General features: G+C 39.2%; 1 protein-coding gene across 4 annotated transcripts in view; it reads right to left on the minus strand.

The window, feature by feature from the left end:
* Positions 1 to 366: 366 nt before the first annotated feature.
* Positions 367 to 22,838, minus strand: part of sacs (sacsin molecular chaperone) — a 33,259-nt gene continuing 10,787 nt past the window's right edge. For all 4 annotated transcript variants that reach the window (XM_065960367.1, XM_065960365.1, XM_065960366.1 and 1 more), the window contains exons 8-11: positions 22,646 to 22,792; positions 20,461 to 21,946; positions 20,237 to 20,328; positions 367 to 13,920 (exon numbers count right to left, since the gene is read on the minus strand). In XM_065960367.1, the coding sequence (XP_065816439.1) occupies positions 2,369 to 13,920; positions 20,237 to 20,328; positions 20,461 to 21,946; positions 22,646 to 22,792 (13,277 nt within the window). In that variant the 3' untranslated portion in view covers positions 367 to 2,368. The remainder of the gene's footprint in view (positions 13,921 to 20,236; positions 20,329 to 20,460; positions 21,947 to 22,645; positions 22,793 to 22,838) is intronic.

Consider the following 22,838-nt stretch of genomic DNA (forward strand, 5'->3'; position numbering starts at 1 on the left):
TCTCTGTGTCTAGGTATTTATTTACATATAATTTCACTTTTTTTTGCCAGTGTATTTATTTGATAGGACTGAAGAGTGACAGTTAAAATAGGGCAGAGATTGTTGAAATGAACAGAATAATCCAGGGTTTAAATTGAAGCCTGATCCCATGTGGTGAGGATATAAGTGTCCCTGTACCAAAATGAACCTTATCCCTTAAATAAAACATTAGAGCCACTGCTGTCAATTACAATAATACACATTTTTAATTCAATATACTTTTTCTTAAGTTCTTTCCGAAAGTATTTTTTTCATTGCAAGACACTGCATTGCTTAAGACACTTGAAATAAGATATTTAAAGACTCATGCAAAATAACAACCAAAAAGTAACTTAAATTTTTATTACACTCTGTTAAAACCTTTATAAAGAGACATTTTTAAACAATAAAAACACACAATTTATTTTAGGGGAATTTATTAGGCCTTACAATGGCACAGTGTAAATCAACATGTTTGATATACAAGATTCTGTGTTGTCCTGGTTGGTGTAATAAACATGAAACAAAAAACAAAAAAAAGAAGTTGCTTGCCAAACGTAACGAGTTCCAGCCCTTTTTATGCCACTAACTGCAACTGGCAGGTTTCAAACCTCAACATGTTGAAAAATGTCACTTTCAGCTGGTTTAAATTTGTTTAAAAAAAGAGTGAGAACCATCAGTCATTTCATCATCACAAATCCTGCAGCATTTCAGTGTTTGCTGACGTAATGATCCCCCATTTATCCACCCGTCCACAGATTGAATGAAACTCAGGAAAAAAGAATGTTGTTGCCAAAAATCCATCATGGCTGACTTCGAGAGTCCAAGAGGCTTTTTTGTAAAGCAAAATTAGCTGGACTTGTGTCAATATGACTTACAGTGTGAGGGGCATGGTCTTTCATGTTATTTTGTTTCCTTAACTACAGTGCCATTATCTGGCCAATTATTTTCCTATTTCTTGGGAAGCTGATGCTATTGTGTTAATGTTTTCATTTTTTCATTTTCATCTCACAGGAATTTGAGCCAGGGCATAGGACAAATAATAATAAATCGTCACAAAAATATAAGCCTAAAGCCTAAAGCCTAAATAATGCAACAACAATGCCTTTAAGAACAAGGCAAGTGTGCTGTGACTGAGATAGCTTCAAGTCACACATGGGGTCCATCAATCTGTAGTTAGTGCAACAGAAGGTGCAGGGAACCCCTCGTGGTCAATCACCACTCGTATATGCCAGTAAATGGCAAGGACCACAGATTTTTTTGTGTGCACACAAGATGGGACATACTAACGAGGTTTGGGTAAATTCACATATTGGCAGACATGTTTTATTTTGCTTTACTCCTGTGTTAGGTGCCCATGGGTAATGCTGTCTTAATATTCATCTGTATATTCAACATGTGTCCAATGACATATGGCAATGGGAATCTGAGGTTTCCCCACACAATTGATTTGCAGAAAACAAGCAGGTCTTCTAGCTATGCTGTGTTCTTTTGATATATTACTTTTCTTCCCCTTTGGTTTTATCGCATCTGCTTCTTCTTCTGCGGTTGTTGTTAAATAGCGGTTAGAAAACAATTACAAGCATTATTGCCACCTGGATGTGGATACTGCCATGTGTTATAGCCCTTCATCTCAATTCAGACGCATTTGTTGTATGCCTGCATGCACAGAACCATGACAACCTGAATACACCCCTAATGATTTCTGTAGGAATCAAATGTGTTCACATGACTCTATAATGCTATAATGCAGCAGTTACAATATAAAATAAATCCTGAGGAAAAAAAATGTTTTGAAAGTAAAAAAAAAAAACATTTCAATCACTAAAAGATTGGCCCAAGTTGCTGGTGTGACTGAAGCACTTAAAAAAGGCTGTATGGCACTTCATGAAGAAGTGATTGACTTCACGTTACAGAAAATGTACAGTCTTTGCAGAAATGAAATAACCCCTTAAAAAAAGAGACAAAAGTTTTTATTTTAAAAAATGACAGCTGTTGAAGTATTTGACATTAAACATTGATTAGACGTTGTTTTAACTGGGTCTGTGTGTTTGTGTGGCAAAACATTTAGCTAATATAAAATCAGTGTTTGAACTTTGACAAACAAAATATATATTATATATATATATATATATATATATATATATATATATATATATATATATAGTGAGCCATACATTAATAAATTAACATTGGCCACAAAATCACCATTACTGGTAGAAACTGCATATATGCCATATGCAGCCAGCTAAAAAAAATAATTTTTTGTCGTATCGCACACAGCAAGGAATATCCTCTATTATCATCTGTTACACAGAGGATTTATTCATACTGTAGATTCAAGACATTATTATATTTTTTGCTGCACAAATGTTTCAAGCTTTATGATAATCCGTGCGGTACATTCCATCACTCTCATTGCCACCTCAGATGTGTATCTGTCATTGGGAATCTGTGGAAATGGCAAGAGATCTGGATAGCGAGTTCTTAGGCTGTCCACACCATATCCTTCCAGGATTTGAACATCTTTGGCAAGGCCTTTTAACTGGGAGTTATACTCTTCAACTTTTTGAGCCAGGGCAGTTGGTTTCACATCTTTATCTGACTTTCCTCTGACTGCATAGTCAGCAGCTATCAGGGCAAGCTTTGTTGCCAGGTAGCATTTAAAACAAACCCACTCATTGGCATTTTTATGAAGATCATTCCGAGCAGCAGAGTAGTTGGCTCTTGCTTGTCTAAGCCACCTCCGGGCTTCCACAGGGTTACCAACTGTCCTGAAAGTAGGAGGCACAAAGAAACGGTGAGAGTGCGAGGAACCTGCATAGCCTGTATAATGTTCCCTAAACTGCTGTCTTTCAGACTTGTGGTTCGTTGCTTCCTGGTTCCATGATGAATAAAACCTTTGAAATGAAAACTTCTCTGACTGGAAGCGTGATGATGGTGTTGAGTAGGATCTCCTTGAAGCCCTGTCTGTAGTTTGCTGATCAGCCACAGATTGTTTCTCCATCCTATTGATCTCAATCTGTAAGTGCTTGAAGACTTCAGTGGCAATGTCCAGATTTTCTGCATTTTTGTCTGGATGCCACTTGAGATACAATCGTCGGATTATTTTCTTTCTCTCCAACTCAGGAAGTTTCCAAGCTTGTTCAACCACTAAGGTCACTTCCTTCAAAATCTCAGGCACTGCAAGAAGCTTGATCTTTCTTGGTGACTGTTTTTGAGGGGGAGGTCTCAGATTTTCCTTACCAGTAAAAGGGGGAGGGGTCATTTGTAGACTTGAGGAACAACTGTTTGGACTTGAAGGAGTTGATGGGGCACTGGAGTCACGGACTTGGCTACCGTCATCTTGTCGGGAGAATTTGTACAAGTCAAGGGAACTGACTATTTTGTACTCACTGTAACCAATGTCAATCTGGAAGCATTTTCCGAGGAAACTTGTGCTTTCCTCCTCTTCTCTATCTACTTCTTGAACAATGATGGCATATGTATATGTAGGCTGGTAGGACCCATACATTTCTCCACCCTCAGAGTCCACAAGGTAACCTACATATTCTCCTGGATAAAATACATTCATAGGATCCATGAGGAGTGTGTGATGTATCTCAGCTGGTATTGGGGTTCCAGGGAGGGGAAGCTCAAGTTTTGAAGGCTCTGTTGAGTCGTACTTTACCCCAAGATTGTCCAACTTCTCAGAGATTCTGTAAATGTCATTACAGCCAAGCATGGCAATCAGATAGGATGTATCAGATATCAAATTGTCTGTGGCAGATTTCAGTGTCATTGCCAGCGCTAAAAGAAAATTAATGTCTTTGCTGTCTGAATGCTGAATGTAAAGGTGAATCACAGCTGTCCCATATCTCTTCAAGAAAGCAAGCGTTTCACTGCGGCTGTGTGGGATTGGACTAAATCCTTTCACTCTTAAAGTTGTTTGGAGTTTTTCAAAACAAGATACTTTTAAACCTTCACAGAGTGCTTTACAGAGACGTATGGCTTTTTCCTCGTTCACAAGGTATGCATTGTCATTCTCATGTTTCATTATTCTGATCAGTCCTGTGATAAACTGCTCTGATGACAGCAACAGCTGAAGGCGTCCTTGAAGTGAACAAAGAGCTCCAAACTGGCACATTTTCGGAGAATCCTCATCAAGTTGCTCTTCAAGAATGCTACTTAACAGTCTTGGCCTAAGTTTTTGTGGAAGTAGCATGATTAGCTTTGTGTGAAAGGAGTGATCTTTGCCAAGATAGCACTGGCTCATATCCACAAGCATCTGAACTCCAATGTTACCATGAATTCTACTCTTGTAGTGTGGGGCATCATCAAATACCAAGCTACTAGATTTTGCTAACCTACCATCATGACTTGGCATATAAAATGTTAAATCTCTTACATTTTCGAGATCTTTGCGAATCTCCACTGGATCATTATGGAGAGACTTAAACAACCCTGAAACAACCCTTTTTACTGTTCTCATTTCATTTGGGTCCAGCTGCTTGCCCTCTGAACTTCTGTAAATTCTCCAGAGTACTTCGACATATTGTTTAGTTGACACAACATCTTCTGTACCAAGAAGTTTGAACAGCTGATGAAAAGTACCAAGTTCTAGAGGTAATTTATACAGGTAGGGTTTGAAGTCAGATTCATTGTCTAAATTAATGACAACCTCCTCAGGTTTTAGCAGTTTCCAGCCATCTTCCACCATGACAAAAGACACCCCATGGAGCTGGTAACGGAAATCTCTTTTATCTGCACTGAGAAACTCGTAGGTGGACCTTAAAACTTTGTTTCTGGTTTTCACCATTTCATCATCTGGACTTGATATGTTGCAGATATTCTTGCAGTTGCTTATGACTTTTTCCAACATTGGGTCCAAGTTGACGCCTAATATGTTTAGTACTTGGTCAAGTTGTTCCTGTCCTGTCAGTGCACTTCCCTCCTGGTCCTTAATGCATAATGGTGTAGCTTTTTCAGGTAGAATTGAGCAAGATGTCCAAAGGAGATGAATGACATCTGTTTGCTTGAACTTTGGATTTACCTGAGACCCACTAAAACGAATCAGAGAAAGTGTGCCACTCATGTCTTGGTACTGCGAATGAAGCTTTATAAGCTCCTTTGGAGCTCTCTCTGGATACAGGAATGGTATCATTGAGAGCTCTTTAAGAAAAGTACCCTGAAACAGATCTGACCTCTCTTTGAAGATGTGGTTTAAGAGAACATCTACAATGGTTTGCACTTTTTCTTTGTTCCAGCCCTCTGTTTGGGATTTGATGCTGACCTCTTTTGCAAACTGTAGAACTTGCTGCTGTGAAACTACATTCTTAAGACCAATACTTCTCAGAAAGGTTGTCCATGAGGTCAGAAAAAATGCCCCATTTTTGGGTTTTGACACTTGCTCAACTTTCTTAAAGAAGTCACTTGGTATGAATGATTTTGCAGGTAGCATTACTTCAAACACCTTCACTGTTTCATCATAGAAAAACTTGGCTGACCGGAGTCTGTTAGAGTAGTCATAGATGAAACACAGTCCCTCCAACTTATCAAAAAGCTGATCCTTCATCTCCCATGACTCTTCCATTGACAAAAATCTCTCTTTCAAGTAGATAATATGTTCAACTTTAGCATCATAGGAAAAACTCTCAAACTTTGGCAGGAGATGTCGAAGGTAGATTTCCAAGTCATCAATTGGAATGCAGCCAAGGAAGGTGTATAGATCTTTCAGCTGCTGATTGTCAGCAAGAAAGGAAGAGGAGACTGTATGAGCCCATTTTTCAATGTCTGCAGTCGGAATGCTTTTTGTGAGGACATAGTTTGCTCCGTTGTTTGCAATGCTGATGTATCTACCACTTACTGATTTAAAGCATGGTAGGAGTTTCAGCCTCTGTGTATCCTTTTGTGTGAGGTTAGCTAGATTGCAGTTGAAATACAACATTAGAGCCTCAAAGTCTTTGTCAGTCAAGTTTGCTGTTTTGAATGCAGATGTTTGAATCATGTAGTCTAAAGCATTTAGAACACTTGATGGATTTTCAATGTTTGCAGTTCGTTGCGCTAGAAAGGGAATAATGGGGTTATCTTTGACACATACTTTGTTTACTGCAAGCTGGATGCACCCTGCTTTCATTAGAGTGTGAAAAACTTTGTCATTTTGGCCATGAGGAAAAAGGGCTATGTTTATCAAACTCAGAGGTAAAAGTACATCTTGCTCAGGGACAACTATCCTTTCCCTTGTCATGAATTTAATTCCTGGTAGCAAAGCCCAGTCTTTCAGAATATCAAGTACTGTGTCAAAACTGGGCTTGCTGTCCGCCTGATCTTCCTTTACATCAATATTTTCACTGATGAAGTTCCACACATTCTTCAACCAAGATTCACTTGCAAAGGAGTCTCTCCATTTTACAGGGATCTTTGTTCGATACTCTCTTGGAAGAACTGACCCCAGTAAATCACCAAAGCAACCGATGTCAAAGTTCTTTGCAATTCCTTCCTTTAAAAGGATGTTGCTGTACTTAATGTACAACGTATTCATGAACAATTCTTTCCTTGATGAGATAAGCTCATGATGTATTGTCAGGAACTTTGGTCTCTTGGAATCAAACACCTGAATCATATTGTCCATTGTTATCAACAGAGGCAACCCCTCAATTTTGACTTCATCCACTTCTATTTCTTTAAAGCAATAGTCAACTAGAAGTTTCAAGTTATGAACAAGCTTGTAGCTTGACTGTTGGAGACGGCAGGGGAGTTTTCCAATATTGCAAGATGTGTCTGGTGATGAGAAGGTTTGTATAAAGATGCGGACATCCTCTGGTGTCACAAAACAAACAGGTATCCCTGCATCTTTCAAACAGAAATAGAGATTTGCTGTCTCATCACAGCTGTAAACCAGGTTGAAACCAATGTCCAGAAGCAGGGTTTTCAATCTGTAAACATTTTCAGCCACAGACTTTCTTGAGGTGATGTTGTACTCTGTGTTTTTCAAGTGCTGAAGCTCATCTTGTAGCAGGTTGTCAAAAAAGGCTCTGTCCTTGTTTGCAGTCGATGTAGTCACCCATGAAATGTAAACAACAGAGTGCATTTCAGAGTTGTCATACTGCACTGCTTTGACTACAGGGAGTAAGCGCTTCAGGTCAGCATGGATACAGTAGTAAACTGCTTTAACCAGACAGTACCAATCAGGTTGTATATCAAGTCTGTTGACTGGGAAGAAAAACAGATACTTTCGCAATGTATCTTTAACCACATGTAGTGGTGTTCCTTGTAGAATGGTTAGAGTGGAATCAGGACCTGGGAAGTATCTATGCTTAAGCTGTATCAGCAATTCCACACAGGCAGGGGCTATCAATGATGTCATCAAATTGTTATTCCAGTCACTCCTGACTCCCACTCCATTGTCATCTCTCCATAGGTTTCTTCTAGCAGAGTCTAATGCAAAATGGCCATTTACGTGAAATGGTAAACCCGTCTCCAGTGAGAGGGGCAAAAAGCAGAAAGCTCTGTGTGCTTTTTTGTAGTTTTGGCTTACACATGCAGCTACGCCTCCACGTGGAAAAAGAGTTATGTCTAAATTTTTGTGAGCTGATATCACACTTTTTGAGACGCTTTCAATGTTCGGGAAGCCGGATCGGTTACACACCATCCATGTTGTCATATTTCCATCAGTGTCTTCCATATCCATTGTGTAGGTTATCTGTTGGACTGGGATTGCAGTGAGCTGCTTCTTTTTAGTCACACTATCAACAACTGATGCATGAAACTGTTTACGTTTAAGCCGATCACCATCTGTAATTTTGGCTGTTACAGAATAGAGTACTTTTAGTTCTCCAGATACATTATCAATTTCACAGATTGATATTTTCTCCATGTGGTTGAGGAACATTAAAAGCTCTGCCCCATCATTTTTTAACTTATCCAGAAGGTTTTGCACCATTCTGTCTGATGCAGGGACAGAATTGATCTCTGATGTCTTTGCCATCTCTGTGGAGCGGATGGGAAAGCGGAACATTGTGCTGTGTTCTAACTTGAAATGACTGCCCAAGTAAAGATTTAGTACATCTGAAAACTGAGATCTGAAGTCAGAGTCTAAGTCTTTAAACATTCTCCCAGGACTCACAGATGTAGCTCCAGGTGCATACTGTGCATGTGGGTCAAAGATGCATAGAATGTCATTGTTTGAAATGAAGGAAGGGCAATCAGTGATGTGATAAACAGAGTTGAATCCTATGCCATACTGACCTGTTTTTCCAGGATTGGCCTCTTTTGTTCCTCTTCCAAGGTTTTGTATACCTCTGACATCATCCTCTGTGAAAGGCTGGTTGTTGTATACACAGAGGGCAGGGCCTTGCATTGGGATCCATTTGTCATCGAATATTCTGTCAGTTGGGTGTGTCCTTGAATCAAAAACAAAGTAGATTTCAGTTGCTTTTGCATCATCTGCATTTTGCAGCAGCTCTTTTAGCATTTCTTTTTCTGATGGATAAGCATTCAAAATGCTTTTTATCCTGCTCGTGAGTTTTTCTTTCTGTCCAAACTCACTCCCAAGCGGAGTGAAGCAGACATTTGAGGCGTATCTCTCCAAGGCTTTGTGGCGTTTTGGGACAGCTCCTAATTTCACAGCTACCTCTCTTGGAATGTCTCCATGGCAGTATTTAACAGACGAGTCTTTGACTTTGATCCAAGGACAGTCATTGTAGCATAGTGATTTTGATGGCTGCAATGTCAGTTTGGAGTCCGGTAAAAGAATCCCACCATAATTTTCTTTGCAGTATTCTTGGTTCCTTTCTCGTATTAAACTCCATATTCCTTCACTTATAATTCTGCGGCACAACTGAAAACTCTCCTCTTTTAGTGAGTTTTGGCCACATTCTTGCTTCACAGTCTCAAGAACTGCAGAGAAATCCTCAACGGTGTACTTTGGCTGTACCCCAACATTTTCAAAGAGTTCACGGCAGCTGTTTCTGTATTTGTTAGGGAGTTGATAAAGATGTGGAGCTGCATCAAAATTCAGGTGGAAAGCAACTTTGGGAGGATTGACATATGTGTTTTCCACCAAGATGGAATTGAACGCTTTTAGTTCCTCAGATATTTGTCCTTTTGCCTTCTCATCCTGTAGCATTTCCTCATGAAGAAACTTGTAACAGGCATTTGTTATGTTCTCCTGATACAGTGTGATACCGTCAAATGATTTAGACAGTTTCTTAAGTTGACTGATAACCAGTCCAACTGATGGCTTCCTTATTAGACCAAGACATTCTTTCACAGCCAGTGACATTGAACCACAACCTTTGAAAGATGGGGAATTTTCATTCAAGATTGGCTTCATCAGACACACTGTGTCCTGGTGTTCCGTTGTGAAGAGTTCTCCAGAGGAGAACAATGTTGTTGGAGAAAAGTTATTCCCATGCCATGGCAGTGAGAAGCCTGCAGGTCTTGTCAGGAAAGGAAGGAACTTGATGTCCTTTAGCTTCTCTGAAAGTTTAGCTGCTCCTAAATCTCTCATTTTCAGTTTCTCATCAATTAGACTCAGTATTAAACTGCTACGAAAGCATGCAGCTGTGTGGTCGCTATCATTAAGATCAATAACAGATTGAGCACGTTCAATAAGGTCCTCCCATGACAGATCATCTTTTACCATGCCCAACTCCACAAGCTTCACTAAACAAACAGGGTTGACATAGTCCTTAGAAGTCCCTTCAGGAAATCTTCCATCATCAGTGTTGTAGAGTTTAGCAACTCTCCCCTCTGGATGAATGAGCCGGGAAGGCAAAACCAGATCTTTAGTGGGACCAGAGCATGGGATACAAGGAGTATCCCTGAGAATTGATGCAAAATCTTCAAGTTTCTCATTCAAGACATAATGCATCAGGGGATCACGGAGCTCTTTCTCTATTTCTTGGATGTGAGGGAAAAATACATCTGAAAAGAACTGCTTCTCTGTGAGAGTGTTTTCCATTAACTTCCCTTTACATCCAGCATCGTCAAACCCATCCTTCACCCAGTCAGGCAGCTCAACAGCACAAAGCTTTTGTGAGCCACTCTTCTTGAGGTATTTCAAGAATATCTTGAAAGCAGCAGGCCCAATATCTGCCCTACATAGTAAGGCATCATCAAGGAATCTGACGTATTTGATGGACACCCAGAGTTTGCTGTCTGAGAAAACCTTTGCATGCTCACTGTCACCCCCTTTTGCTATTTCTTGGTAGACACCCTGGCTGATCAGTGTGAAATCATCATGCACTTGACTTGGATCTGGCCATGCTGCATAATAACTGTAGTTGAGCAGTTCTCCACTTTCAGCCATTGAACGTAGCATTGTGAGTGCTGCTAAATATGCTTGGACAATGACATGTCTCATGAACACAGAATTCCATTGTCCTTTAGTGTCAGTCTTCCAGATTTCTTTTCGGTTTGATGTCACTGCAAAACAGCCATTGATGTGGACTGGAAGACCTGTTTTGATTCTAAGAGGTAAGTAACAAAAAACCTCTCCGATTGGTGTTGCACTGGTCTTTACTGTCCATTTATGATCCTCTTCCTCTGCAAGCAGAACAGCAACTCCTCCACAAGGCACAAGTCCAAGTCTTACGCCACTGTCACTGAGGGAAAACTTTAGGGCCTCAGTTACATCCATGCATGAGCAAATGAGCCAGTTGGTAACATCTACTGCCTTTTGGGGCATTTCATCTGTAAGTCTTCTTGTCTGAACACCTTTTGCAGCCATCTCAAAGTACTGGTTAGGATCTTCCTCTGAACCTCTGAACAGTGGAGAGTGAAGATCAACAATACGTTTGAACACATTGTGAAACTCCTCCACCAACACGCGTATGATACAGCCAGACTTGGGAACATCTGCAGGTACCTTATTGGTGCTTGAAACTTTTTTCATAACCTTTGCAGCTGATTTAAGGATACTCAGAGGTCCATATGAGGCCTTGGATGACCACACACTTTTGTTGATGGTGACCACATCTTGTGCTCCTGCTGGATTTTGTTCCTCACATTTCAGGTATTTTAAGACCATACTGCCCACATGCTGTGTAAACAGAATGAACCTATGGCCACATATGCTGAACTCATCAACCAGGGAATAGATGTCTGTGGTGTTGTAGTACAGACAACTGATTTCACTCACTGATGCTTCCTGCTCTGTTCTAAATGGAAGTCTGAACAGCGTTCCATTGTATTTGTATGGGGAGTCCTGAGCTAGAGGAAGCTGACAGTTAAATACATTAATGAAAGGTTTGAACTGGTTAGGGAATTTCCTCAGCCTCTTCTGTTGTTTGCTCCAGTTGATTTTGATCCCTGGATTAGATTTATCTCTGATGTGCTTGCTGATGTGATTGATGTTTGGATCAAACATTATCATAAACTCTCTGCTCATTATGATGGGAATATCAGTGATGTGATAGACTGAGTTAAACCCCAATCCAAACTTGCCAACCTTGTCTGCTTCACATCTCTTTACTGATCCACCCAACCGTGTAATGTTCAGAAAGTCATTGTCTGAGAATACAGAGTTGTTATAAGACCATAAGCAGGGCCCATGACAAATAACCATACCAGGATCAAGAAGATTCTCTCTGATTCCAGTGTTTTTTCTCATGTCAATGAGAAAGCTACACTCTGTTGCACATGCATCATCAGAATTCTGGAGTAGCTCTTTAAAAATGTCTGCTACAGATGGATATTCTTCCAATATGTTCTTTATTCTGACTGTTAGTGGTTCTCTTTGGCCTGACTGTTCAAAACCAAGATTCTCTGGGTTTATTAACCTGGTGCTCAAACATGGCACATTCAACCACTCTGCAGTTTTCATTGGGATGTCATCATGGACTAATATAATGGGCTCTGATGCATCTTCAAGTAAGTCATTCAAATCATCAACCTTGATGTCACAGTAGGTGCATTCATGGATAGGCTTCATCACTAGTTTGCTTGTGTCTTTGTAAGAAAGAATCGGCACATACATGTTAATGTCTACAGGTATCTGACTGTTGTATAGCCATCTTAATATGTTGATTAAAAGGAGGATATCATGCTTGCTTCCCTGGTTGGTGATCCCTACTTCACATATTTTCTGTATTGTGCTAATGACTTCAAACACATGGCTTGGGACAACCTCTTCAACTGAACCACAAAACTTGAAAAGTTTGTGAAACTTTCTTATTGTCTTTGGCAGGGAGTAGAGATAGGGCTGCAAGTCAAGATCAGTGAGGGGTTTTAGGACCGTCTTGCCAGGTGATGAGAATGTCTTTCCTGTCCAAACCCAATCAAAAGGCAATGATTTCATTGCTTCTCTAGCATCCTCAAGATGAGCCTGCATGAAACCATAAATGTCAAACAAGATCTGCTGGAATTGATACCAATCCTCAGTGGTGAATGCTTGAGATTTATGCCAATCAATCACTGCTTTCAGGTGCTGTAAAACTTGATCCACCTGTGGCTCTGCAGATAGTTTCAGCGCCTTTTTCATGCCTGTAGATGTGTGTTCAACCAAAGCTACTGATGAACCCACAAGCACTGCATGGGATATGTCACACATTTCAGACAAAGAGCTGATTTTGACAGTATCTCCAACCCAGGCAAGGGATTTAGGGTATGTTAGAGGTCTTTCTCTGCAGACAGGTACCCATTTAAGTTTAAACAATGATGCCTGTGCACCTGCTGATTTTACCAGCTTGGTTTGTCTGTTAAGAATTTGGAGGAGTGTTTTTGCTTTTTTGATTATCAAGTCCCATTCAGGTTCCTTGCAACTTTGTAACTCCTCTATTTTCAATCCCACTTTGAGCACATCTTTTTCACTAAGCTGTACTTCATTTCGAAGTCCCAGTTGTCTAAGTGAATAAAGAATATCAGGTGAAGACCTGAATGTACTTGTGGGAAACCTGGTTTTCTCTTCCATGTAGAACAGATTTTGCAGAATCTCCAGCTCAGGATCAAAAAGATCTGAGGCTTTGACTAGCTTTCCACAAGGCAACTGAATGAATTTAAGTGAAGAAAGCCATCCAACAACAGACACGTTTTCATTTTTTAGAAAAGCTAGATGTGCAAGTGCCCAAAGCATGATTTGGGTTATTTCATCTGTTGTGTAAAACCCCTTATCAATATCTTGAATGATAATCTTCAAAAATTCCGTTGTTTTCATTTGTTCCACATTGAGAATCTTGACAAGGCGAATTGATTCCTCATCACAGCAAGAGACAAGATTCAGAGATAATTTCACATCTGGTGGATATTTGGCTCTATGATGTAAAGCCCTAGCTCCTCTCAACGATGTAAATGTTGTGGTACCTTCAGAGCAGGTCCCAACTTTCTCAAAGATGGAAAGCTCAAGCAGGGTATGCTTTTCCCTCTCAGAAATATCAGACAGTCCTGCAAGAAAACCTCTGAGCACAATCTTCTCTTTGACAGACAAAGAAGAGACTTGGCTGGATAACCGCTGTATTGACCATCTATCCATAATTTTCAGAAGGATACCAGGAGAGGAAGGGTGAATGTAGTTTTTAAGCAAAGGATGCTGCAAACATGAATCAAGCTTTTTTATCACAACTACTCCCAGCTTTTCCATGATATCAATTAGACTTCCAGAAAGCAGTGTCTCTTCCTCATCAGCAACAATTATTGGGGATGGAGTTTTGAGGCGAAGAAGCTTTACCTTGTCCATACTTTCCTCAAGTGGCACAAGTGGAATCAAAGGCATGTCTTCAAAAGTGCTTAGGTCATCAGAAAAATGTATATAGAGATGCTTCCATATCATCTTAAGCCAGGAAACTGTAGGCTGCTTCATCTGTACATTTCTAGGTTCCCATTGGACAATGAAGTCTCTAGTTGGCCATGCTGTTGAAAGGATCTCCTTGATTAGTCGAGCTGATCGTTCAGGGTTCAGTAATTGTAGTTGAGTGCAGGGTCGGCCTGTTTAAAACACAAGGAATATTTTATTATTCAGTATTAGACAAGTTGGGCAATTGGTTTGGAGCAGCTTGTATATTAAAAAAACATAGCTGTCAAACAATTAAATGTTTATTAATTGCGAAATTGCAATCGCATTTTTAATACCATGTTTGAAATTCCATGAATTCTCATTTTGTAAATAAAAATTGTTAGGCTTTTAATTTGAAGTTCTGATGGTCTTAAACTGAGATTACTTTAATTTAATTCAATCATGCTTTTATTTTGAAATAAAGTAAAGACCTTCTGGCAGATGGAAGGTTATAACATTAACTTAACCACATAAAAACAAACTTGTTACAGAACAAAAATAAATGAAAACAGCTAAATGGAAAAGTAAAACGCTGAGCTGTCTAGAATTTGCAGCAGACACAGCTGTGTCGTTCTTTTCCATCACTGTGACTACATTGAGACACTGCAGAGGCTTATCCAAGGTGCATCCAAAGGGACAAAACAGCATGTGATGAATCACGGTTAAAAAATTGTATGCATTAATTTCAGACCTTAATTTATTGTGCTTTACTAGTAAAGCACAATAAATTTAAAAAACAAACAGTGATGTACAGAAAAAAATACAAAAGAGCTAAATATATCTAATATGACCTTAAAAGAGAACTCAATATTAAACAGACTGTTTTTAAAACAACTAGAATGAATAAATTAAAAGGATCAGTCTGTTGAGTAAAAACATAAAACCTAAGGAGCATTAAGTAATCTAATTGCAGAGGGGATGAGTGATTTAGTAAAACGATTAGTTTTACTAGCAAAACATAACAATGTCCTAATGGCAACAGAGACAATTCACTTAAAGGTATAGTATGTAGAATTGTATGACTAATGTTTACATTCAAATATCAAAATTAATTAATAATTGACTAAGCCTATGTTATATATATTTTTTTGTTGAGTACTTACATTACCTCAAATATTTTGATTGAGAGCCCCCTGGCGGCGGATTTGACATACTGTGCATTTAACATCACATGTCCAGAAGAAGCTAAAATACTTTCAGCCTTTCTGAGGATCTGCTGGTTACAAAAGGAATTCAAATCTCTTTGTTTAACGCCAATAATCAGGTTTAACAATGCTGTTCAGACTGTTTCTGTCCTTAACTGAGAGGCTGTAAAACCAGCAGAGATCTTACAATCTCAACATTTCCATTATGAATGATGCACTCCATGGCTGCCTCTCTCTTGCATCTAAAATAAAAGACAATTCTTTTAGACACTTTCAAGTCTACTTGTTTTCACTTTCATGAAGATTTGACTTTTTGAAAAATTTTAAAAACTGGCCCATCAGTCCAGAAATAGCTTAGGTATTTGTATGGAGCTATTAGTGTTGCAATATTGTATGTGTAGTTGCAAAAACAAATCCACACATGCAAACACGAACTGTAAAAGAATCCACAAATGCATCCAGAGATTCACAAATTTTGTACACAGGCACACAAATGCATACACAAATCTTTTCACAAATCCACAAATGGTTTCACAGACACACAAATGCATTAACAAATTTATACACGGATCAGTAAATGTATACACATATCCACAAGTGCCTCAACATATCTGTTCACAAATCCAGAAATGTGTACACAGATCCAAATATGCATACAAAGGTCCACATATGTGTAACCAGATCTGAAAATATGGAACTTGTAAATGGGCATATATTTATTAACATCTAAAAAGAGATATGCCTTGTGTGTATTTTTATTTCCCAGAGTAAAAAGACTCAGGTCCCTATTTTGACGGCTTAAAGTGCGTTGTCTAAAGCCACTGCACAAAGTGATATAGGGTGTGTAAACTACCTTTTGCTAATTAAACCGCCTTTCATCATTTTCGCACAGGCTGGTCTCGAAGTCATTAATTTACAAGGATGCAGGGATGCTGGCTTTTAAGCCATTGATAATTATGTGCCCATAAATAAATTGCTCTGCAAAGTTGCAAATCTGTGTACACATTTGTGGATCTGTACAGAGCTGTGTTTGCATTTTTGGATCTGTGACAGCATTTGTGAATTTCTGTACAGATGCAGATCGGGTAAGTGGCCGTGGGTCAGTGACAGAGTCAGCTTCCCCCTTAACTGGAAGGTCAGGATAGATCCCAAGCTCCTTCAGTCATATGGCAAAGTGTCCTTGGGCAAGCCACTGAACCCCAAATTGTTCCCGCATTAATGATGTGTGGGTGTGTATCAATGGGATGAGTTAACACTGATGGACACTTTACATAGCAGCCTCTGCCATCAGTTTGTGAATGTAGTGTGAATGGGTTAATGTGACATGCAAAGTGCTTTGAGTAGGATTGCAAAGAAAAAGACTAGACAAGCGTTATACAAGCTCAGGTCAATTTTTTCATTGAAGTCAATTTGTACACATTTGTGAATCTGTGTATGCATTTGTTGATCTTTGTATGCATTTGTGGATCTGAGGATGAATTAATTGATATGTGTAAGAATTTGATGATCTGTGTACAGATTTGTGTGTGCATTTGTAGATCTGCGTACAGATTTGTGGATCTGTCTAAACATTTCTATACCTGTAAGGGTTGTCTAACAGTTACAAATTTGAATCCCAATTAATCGCAACATTTTATGGGTGACCCCATATAGTCGAATACTCAATATTTCGTTCATGAGCCTCAGCTGACTTACAGTCTCACAGTTGAGCACAATGATCATCCCGTTCAAGCTACATGGGGGTGTTTAAGGTCTATTTTTACATAGATTTGCTTGTTTACTCCAAATAATGTATTGCTCATAGCCTATCTTGGTATGAATATCACCTTATTAATATGTTTAATGCAGTTATAAAAGAAAACACTCATACTTTAAATCAATTTCCTTAGCGACTAAATTTTCTATCAGCCTAACAAATTTAACACCTTGCTGGGACTGGGGTGGAACAACATTTCGATACAGCAAAATATTGTCTTGACTCATTTGATACAGTTATTGAAATTGCTTGGGCACACTATATCACTACTTCCGTCTCCTAATGGTGGTGTTTATGACATGAATGAGGGTAACGTGCACATAAATTAACTGGCCACAGGCGATGAAGCCTTTGAAATAATGTAAAACTTGGCTGAAAAGTAATTTATTAATAGATGAAGCGTGATAAGAGTTGAAAGTGACAGAATTTAGATTATTTTGGTCCTTTTATATTTTTTAAGTAAATCTTAAATCTTGATAGAACATTACATTATTGTTTTACAATATAACATCAATTGCATAATCACTGTATCACGATGTCATTGTTGTTATTGTAGGCCATGGTATTGTACGGGGAATTACCCTGCAATTCCCAACCTTAGTTTTGACAGAAATTAATGAATTTTTAAGTTGCAGTTTGAGATCTCTCACCTTACTTTTTTTTTTTACACTGCCTTCAGTTGCCCCTTCACATTTCTGTGAAGGTTTTAATACAAATACTTTAGTTAAGATGAAAAATTAGATCAGATTTTCTGATTTAAATCGATTCTCATATGAAAGATCTGATATCGATTCATAAAATCAAAGCTCAATCTTTAATAGGCCATTCCATTTCCCCTCATCCATTGGAATCAGTTTGGGTGAATAGTTCCTCCTATCCCCTTTCACTATCCACTTTACCTTAACCCCGGGGAAAACGTCATGAGGTTAAGGAAAGATGTTAGGAGAATTCATAAAGGACTTAGGGAAAGGCGATCTCGTTGCTCTGACAATCCAACCGCATTGCCACTAGGCTACGTAATTATGCGATGGCGGAGGTGAATGACGTCGGGTCTGCTGTGGTGAAACGCATCTAAAAAACTTCTTCTGTGCCTTCATACCGGTGAAATAATCCTAATTACCACGAGGAAGTGAAATAAAAGGAATATAGAATACTAGGCAAGAGTAACAAAAGGGGAGAGTTTGCTCATGGCACCTTCCTGTCCACTCATAAACCAACATTCATCCAAAATAAGTATGATTGTATGAAATTAATTGTTACATTTATGCAAGAGACACATAATGTTTTAGGCATACACATTTAAAACTGCACAAAGCATTCTTACGTGAATTAAATATGCTGAATAAAACATCATCTGGCTAAAAATGTCCCTTACATGATCTGCGTCCCTTTATGGTCATCATTAGTTTCCATGAACGGTCGGGTGTGCGAGTCGCTTTAAATGTTGCGGCTGCAACGAATTGTGGGGCGGCAAAATCTCATCTCCTTTCGTAAAGGATAGTCCAGTGTATCCTATGCTAAAGGAGGTTATAAAGGAAGCATTGACCCACCTTTCCTTAGCTTTTAGATCATTCGATCGGCTCTTATCATGGCCGCCACTTAAATGCTTCTGGGGTTAAGGTGAAGAGGATAGTGAAAAGAGGAGGGACAATTCGAACGTATTTCTGTACAGTGAGCAGGATGGATTACATTTATTTTTATGAGGATTGGATTAGGACAGTCACTGAATATACACATAGTATATGTGTAAGCGCGTTTGATGTAGCTGCAGCAACTTTTCCCTGCTGTCTACATGACGGTGCATCGAGGGGGCAGACACCCCTACGTGCTTCACAAAGGCACACACACACTGGAGTACCAGCCACCATGCGCTCCTGTTTACTTTAAATTCAACAGAACAGAGTCGATCCGTAAGGACTGAGTCGGGAAAACACGTGATCCGGTCAAACGGTCGGTTCGACTTTTCTCTGTTCACCGTGTCTGTAGCTATCTTAACAAAAGCAACGTCATCCACACAGACTCTGTGAAACAGCGCTGCGTTATAAACTCTTTAGATGTAGAGCTTGTAAATGCAGGCTCAACTAGTGATGTGTCGTTCGCGAACTATTTGTTCAAAAAGACAGAATTTTATGGGTGAACGAACTGAACCGAATAACTTACTGAAAAGAGTCGTTCATTTCTCAACTTCAGTTCAACTCTCCTCTCTCCCGTCCCATGTCTCTCTCTCTAGATCGCAAGTGGCGTGCCAAGTAGAGTGAGTCGCTCTCCATTTCATGTCTCATACTGGTGCCTCCGAGGCATTGGTCAGTTAGTGATTTGATTTGTGTACTGAACAGTACGGGAACAGGACGAGAGCCCTGTGTTGTTCAAGCCCGCCCCTCCATCTCCCTCTCATGTCTCGAAAATCGAGGAAGTAGCAAATATTTTATTTGACAATTATGTGTCGTGAAAATGTATGTGCTTTTTTATAGCTGCTGTCAGTTTGCAAACGGCTTATTTATCCAACTTAATTTAACTCACCTGACTGTTTTATCATCCACTAACGACAGTCTCAATCTGATCATGTTTCAGTACAGAGTCTGTGGGCCTGGTGTTGGTGATTCGCACGTTCTGATCTGATTCGCAGTCAGAGCTCAGGTTAAGCACCGAAAGATTCGGTGAACGAATCTTTTGAACAAATATTTTTAATGAACTGATTCTAATGATTCAGTACCTTCTGCTTTTCCCATCACTAGACTCCACTTTTGTCTTCCAACACGCGCAGCAGGAGCAGTCAGAGAAACACACACCTCCGACAATAAACAGTCTGCTTAGATTAGGTGTTTTACATTATCGAAGTAAAATAGAGAGAAAAGCTTGTTTTTGTGGATTTAGAAAATAAAGGTATAAATATATTTTTTTGAATTTCTCAATTTCCTAATCTGGTAAAATGATTCAATCCGTGATTTACATCTCTTGATTCAACAGAACATATGACTTTACTAACTCAATTAAATGTAATGTAACAAATGTGTAAGTGAGACAAAAACTAAATTTGTTATTTCGGCTGGTAAAAAAATATATGCTTGAATTTTTTCATCTAGCCACCTTGGTCGGTGAGTCAAAAAGTTAATTTCGGACCCTGTTCTCATTATAGCGACAATGACTGGAGACTCAGTCACATGTTTTTCAGGCAAGGCAAATTCAAGCAAGCCTCAAGGCAATTCATCTAGATTAATTGTTTTCTAAGGTGACTTAATAAGTACATTCATGTAACTGCTTTGGAGTACATTTTTTTTATGTAAACCTGAACCTTTTTAATATGTTTTCTTTGAGAATCCTAATCATATTGAAACAGAATTGGTGTTGTAACTTAAATATCCCTTAATTAATTGCTATCGAATCAAATCGGGAATCGAATCGAATCGAATCGGGACCTTATGAATCGGAAAATTTAATCGATTCAGACAATCAGTGGTGATACCCAGCCCTGAATGACACTATGTGAATGCAAGGTAAAAATGACATTTACATACATGCATTTATGTGTAAGTAATTATTTGTTATAAATAAGTCATGTTACATTACCTCTCGTTTTTACTGCTTTCTTTAAACTGCCCATTACTGAAGGTTTGAGGTTTTCCAACATGAACCGACCCTGAAGACCTGGATACAGAGACCTAATGTAAATGCAAGAGAAAATAGGCAACTTAGTGTTATTTTGACATGAAAATCAACTCAGTTGTAATACAGACTGCAATTTGCCTCCTAATGAGGTGTAAATAAATAAATAAAATTCCGTTTTTTTCTACCTGGGGTATTCTTCAGATGCAATGTAAATGGCATCCTTTTCACTGACAGGAGATGTAAAGGTTGTAAATGTCCCATCCTGCAGTGGAAGGAGCTCCAGTCCTATGAGGTCACTGTAATTAGCATCACTTAGTGCAAACTCAAGCAGCAGCAGCTTCTCCTGTGAGGACCCTTTGGGTTTGTTCTTCCTGATCACCTGCCGCAACAAAGATGCAGTCACTTTCTTCACCTCAGAGGACTCGGCTATGTAGGCAGCTAAGACAGCGTCCACAACCATAGATACTTTTGCCACCTGCATTCCTGTGCCTTGGAGGTAGTTGATCACAGTCGCTGAAATGTCCTTATCTGTGTCAAGGTCTGAAAACACAGCCTGCTCTACCTGTACCCAGCTCATATTGAGTGAATAGATTACTGGTTGCTGCAGTAAGCTTTCATAAAGTGGCTTGAGGATAGGTTTCCAGCGAGATTTGACCTGCTTAGGGTCTGGCCAGGCCCTATACGTCCCTGTAGGGGATAGTGGAAAGTCTTGGTCCTTTTCTGTCTGCACCCTTTTTATAGTGTCAGTTATGAGTGTGAAATAAACTCTAGGGGTGACAGTGATTATCAGCAGCTCATTCCACAAGGCTGCTGGATCCCTCCACTGGTCCACCTCCCGCCATTTGATACTCCTACGGTTGTCTGTGAGTCCAAAAAAGCCACTTACATGAACTGGAAGCCCTGTCTCACTCTCTTCTCCGGGAGGAAGAGGAAGGAAGCAAAAAGCTTGTCCTGAGAAACCAGATGTGGCACCTTTGTCTTCTTTGTTCATCAAAGTAAGAGGTAGAGCAATGCCAATGGTAGGCATGAACTTCAGTTCATCTGCCAGAGAGTCTAACTCTGCACACAGTCCTCTGCCCCCAACACCATTACAAACCAGCCATGTCATCCTCTGAGTCTCTTTGGCCATTTCATCCTGTGTCTCTATGTTGACCTTATAAGTGACGCATGTTATTTTCGAAGTGAGAGCACCATCGCTATAGCTGTTTACAGCCTGACTCACTGTCTTCAGTGCGTTAGGTCTTTCTAATTTATCATCAGTATTCCCGGTTGATGTAACCTGAAACATCATGTGCTCTGTACCATCAGACTCACGTACATGTAAGGAAATCTTTTGAATGCTCGTAAGAAAGAGGAGAACTGTGTCTGCATCTGCTTTGAAAGACTCAAAGAGCTCCAAAACCTTTTCTTTGTTGTAAATGTTGCAGCTTAGCTGGGAGGGTTTCATGCGGAGCGGGAAGCGAAACAACGTTCCAGGAAAACTGCTATCCTTAATGGTTTTCTCAGTGCTTCCAAAAATCCCAATGAATGGAGCAAACTGGTCAGCCATTTCTGCGATCTCCTTATGGTCTGTTTTCACGTTCCAACAATGTCCAGACTCATGCACTCCAAATAGGGTCTGATGAGGGTCCAACATGGCTATCTGGTCTCCACTGAATATTCCAGGAACATCTAATTATTGAGAAGAAAACACAGTCACTATATATTCAAACGTTAATCTGTTGTCAATTTCAGAGTGGTACTAAAATAAAGTTTAAATGTGAGATTAAAAGAAACATTTGTTATTATTAAAGTCATGATTTATAAATTAAAGCATTTTCTTCAGTTTTTCCAAGTTGAACATTTGTGTGTTATTGTAAACAAAATATCTTGGGCTGTCTTTGAGACAAAAACAGACATTTGAAGGTGTAATCCTAGACTTTCATAAAAAGTAAGGGCCACAATTATTTTTTCACATCTTATAGACTATGAACCATGCATGAATTGAGAAAATCAACAGCAGATTGGTTGATAATGGTAAATGCAGCCCCACATGAATACATTAAATAACTTTCTTTCAATAAGGACTTTCAAATAACTTATTTATTACCAGGGGTTAAGACCTGGTATTGCATTTGCAATTTTTTCTCCTGTGATTTGATTCTGATGTAAAGCTCAAATTATCAATTAAAAATTGTCATCTTTTTACAGGCTTGGCGAAAAAAAAAAGTATAGGCAAACACTAACAGAGTTTCCCAGATAATATTTTGCCAAGATAATTCTTCACGAAGGATACTATCAGATTTTCAAGATTGATTATTCATGAAGGAAAAAAAACATGTATTGGCACTCGATATCAGAAATCATAGCTTTCTTCAATACACATCACACCTGTAACATGGTAAACGGAATTAAAGCCAATCCCAAATCTTCCAACTTTCAAAGGGTCATCTCGCTTCCTGCTCCTTGCAATTTCCTGAATGCCTTTCCAGTCTTCCGAAGTGAACTCGGCATCATTGTAGACATACAATGCGGTACCTGCAATATAGTGAGTTAAAACCAAAAACAAGTTAGGAAAACCTAA

The sequence above is a fragment of the Labrus bergylta genome, chromosome 11, assembly GCF_963930695.1.
Source record: "Labrus bergylta chromosome 11, fLabBer1.1, whole genome shotgun sequence".
Lineage (NCBI taxonomy): Eukaryota > Metazoa > Chordata > Actinopteri > Labriformes > Labridae > Labrus > Labrus bergylta.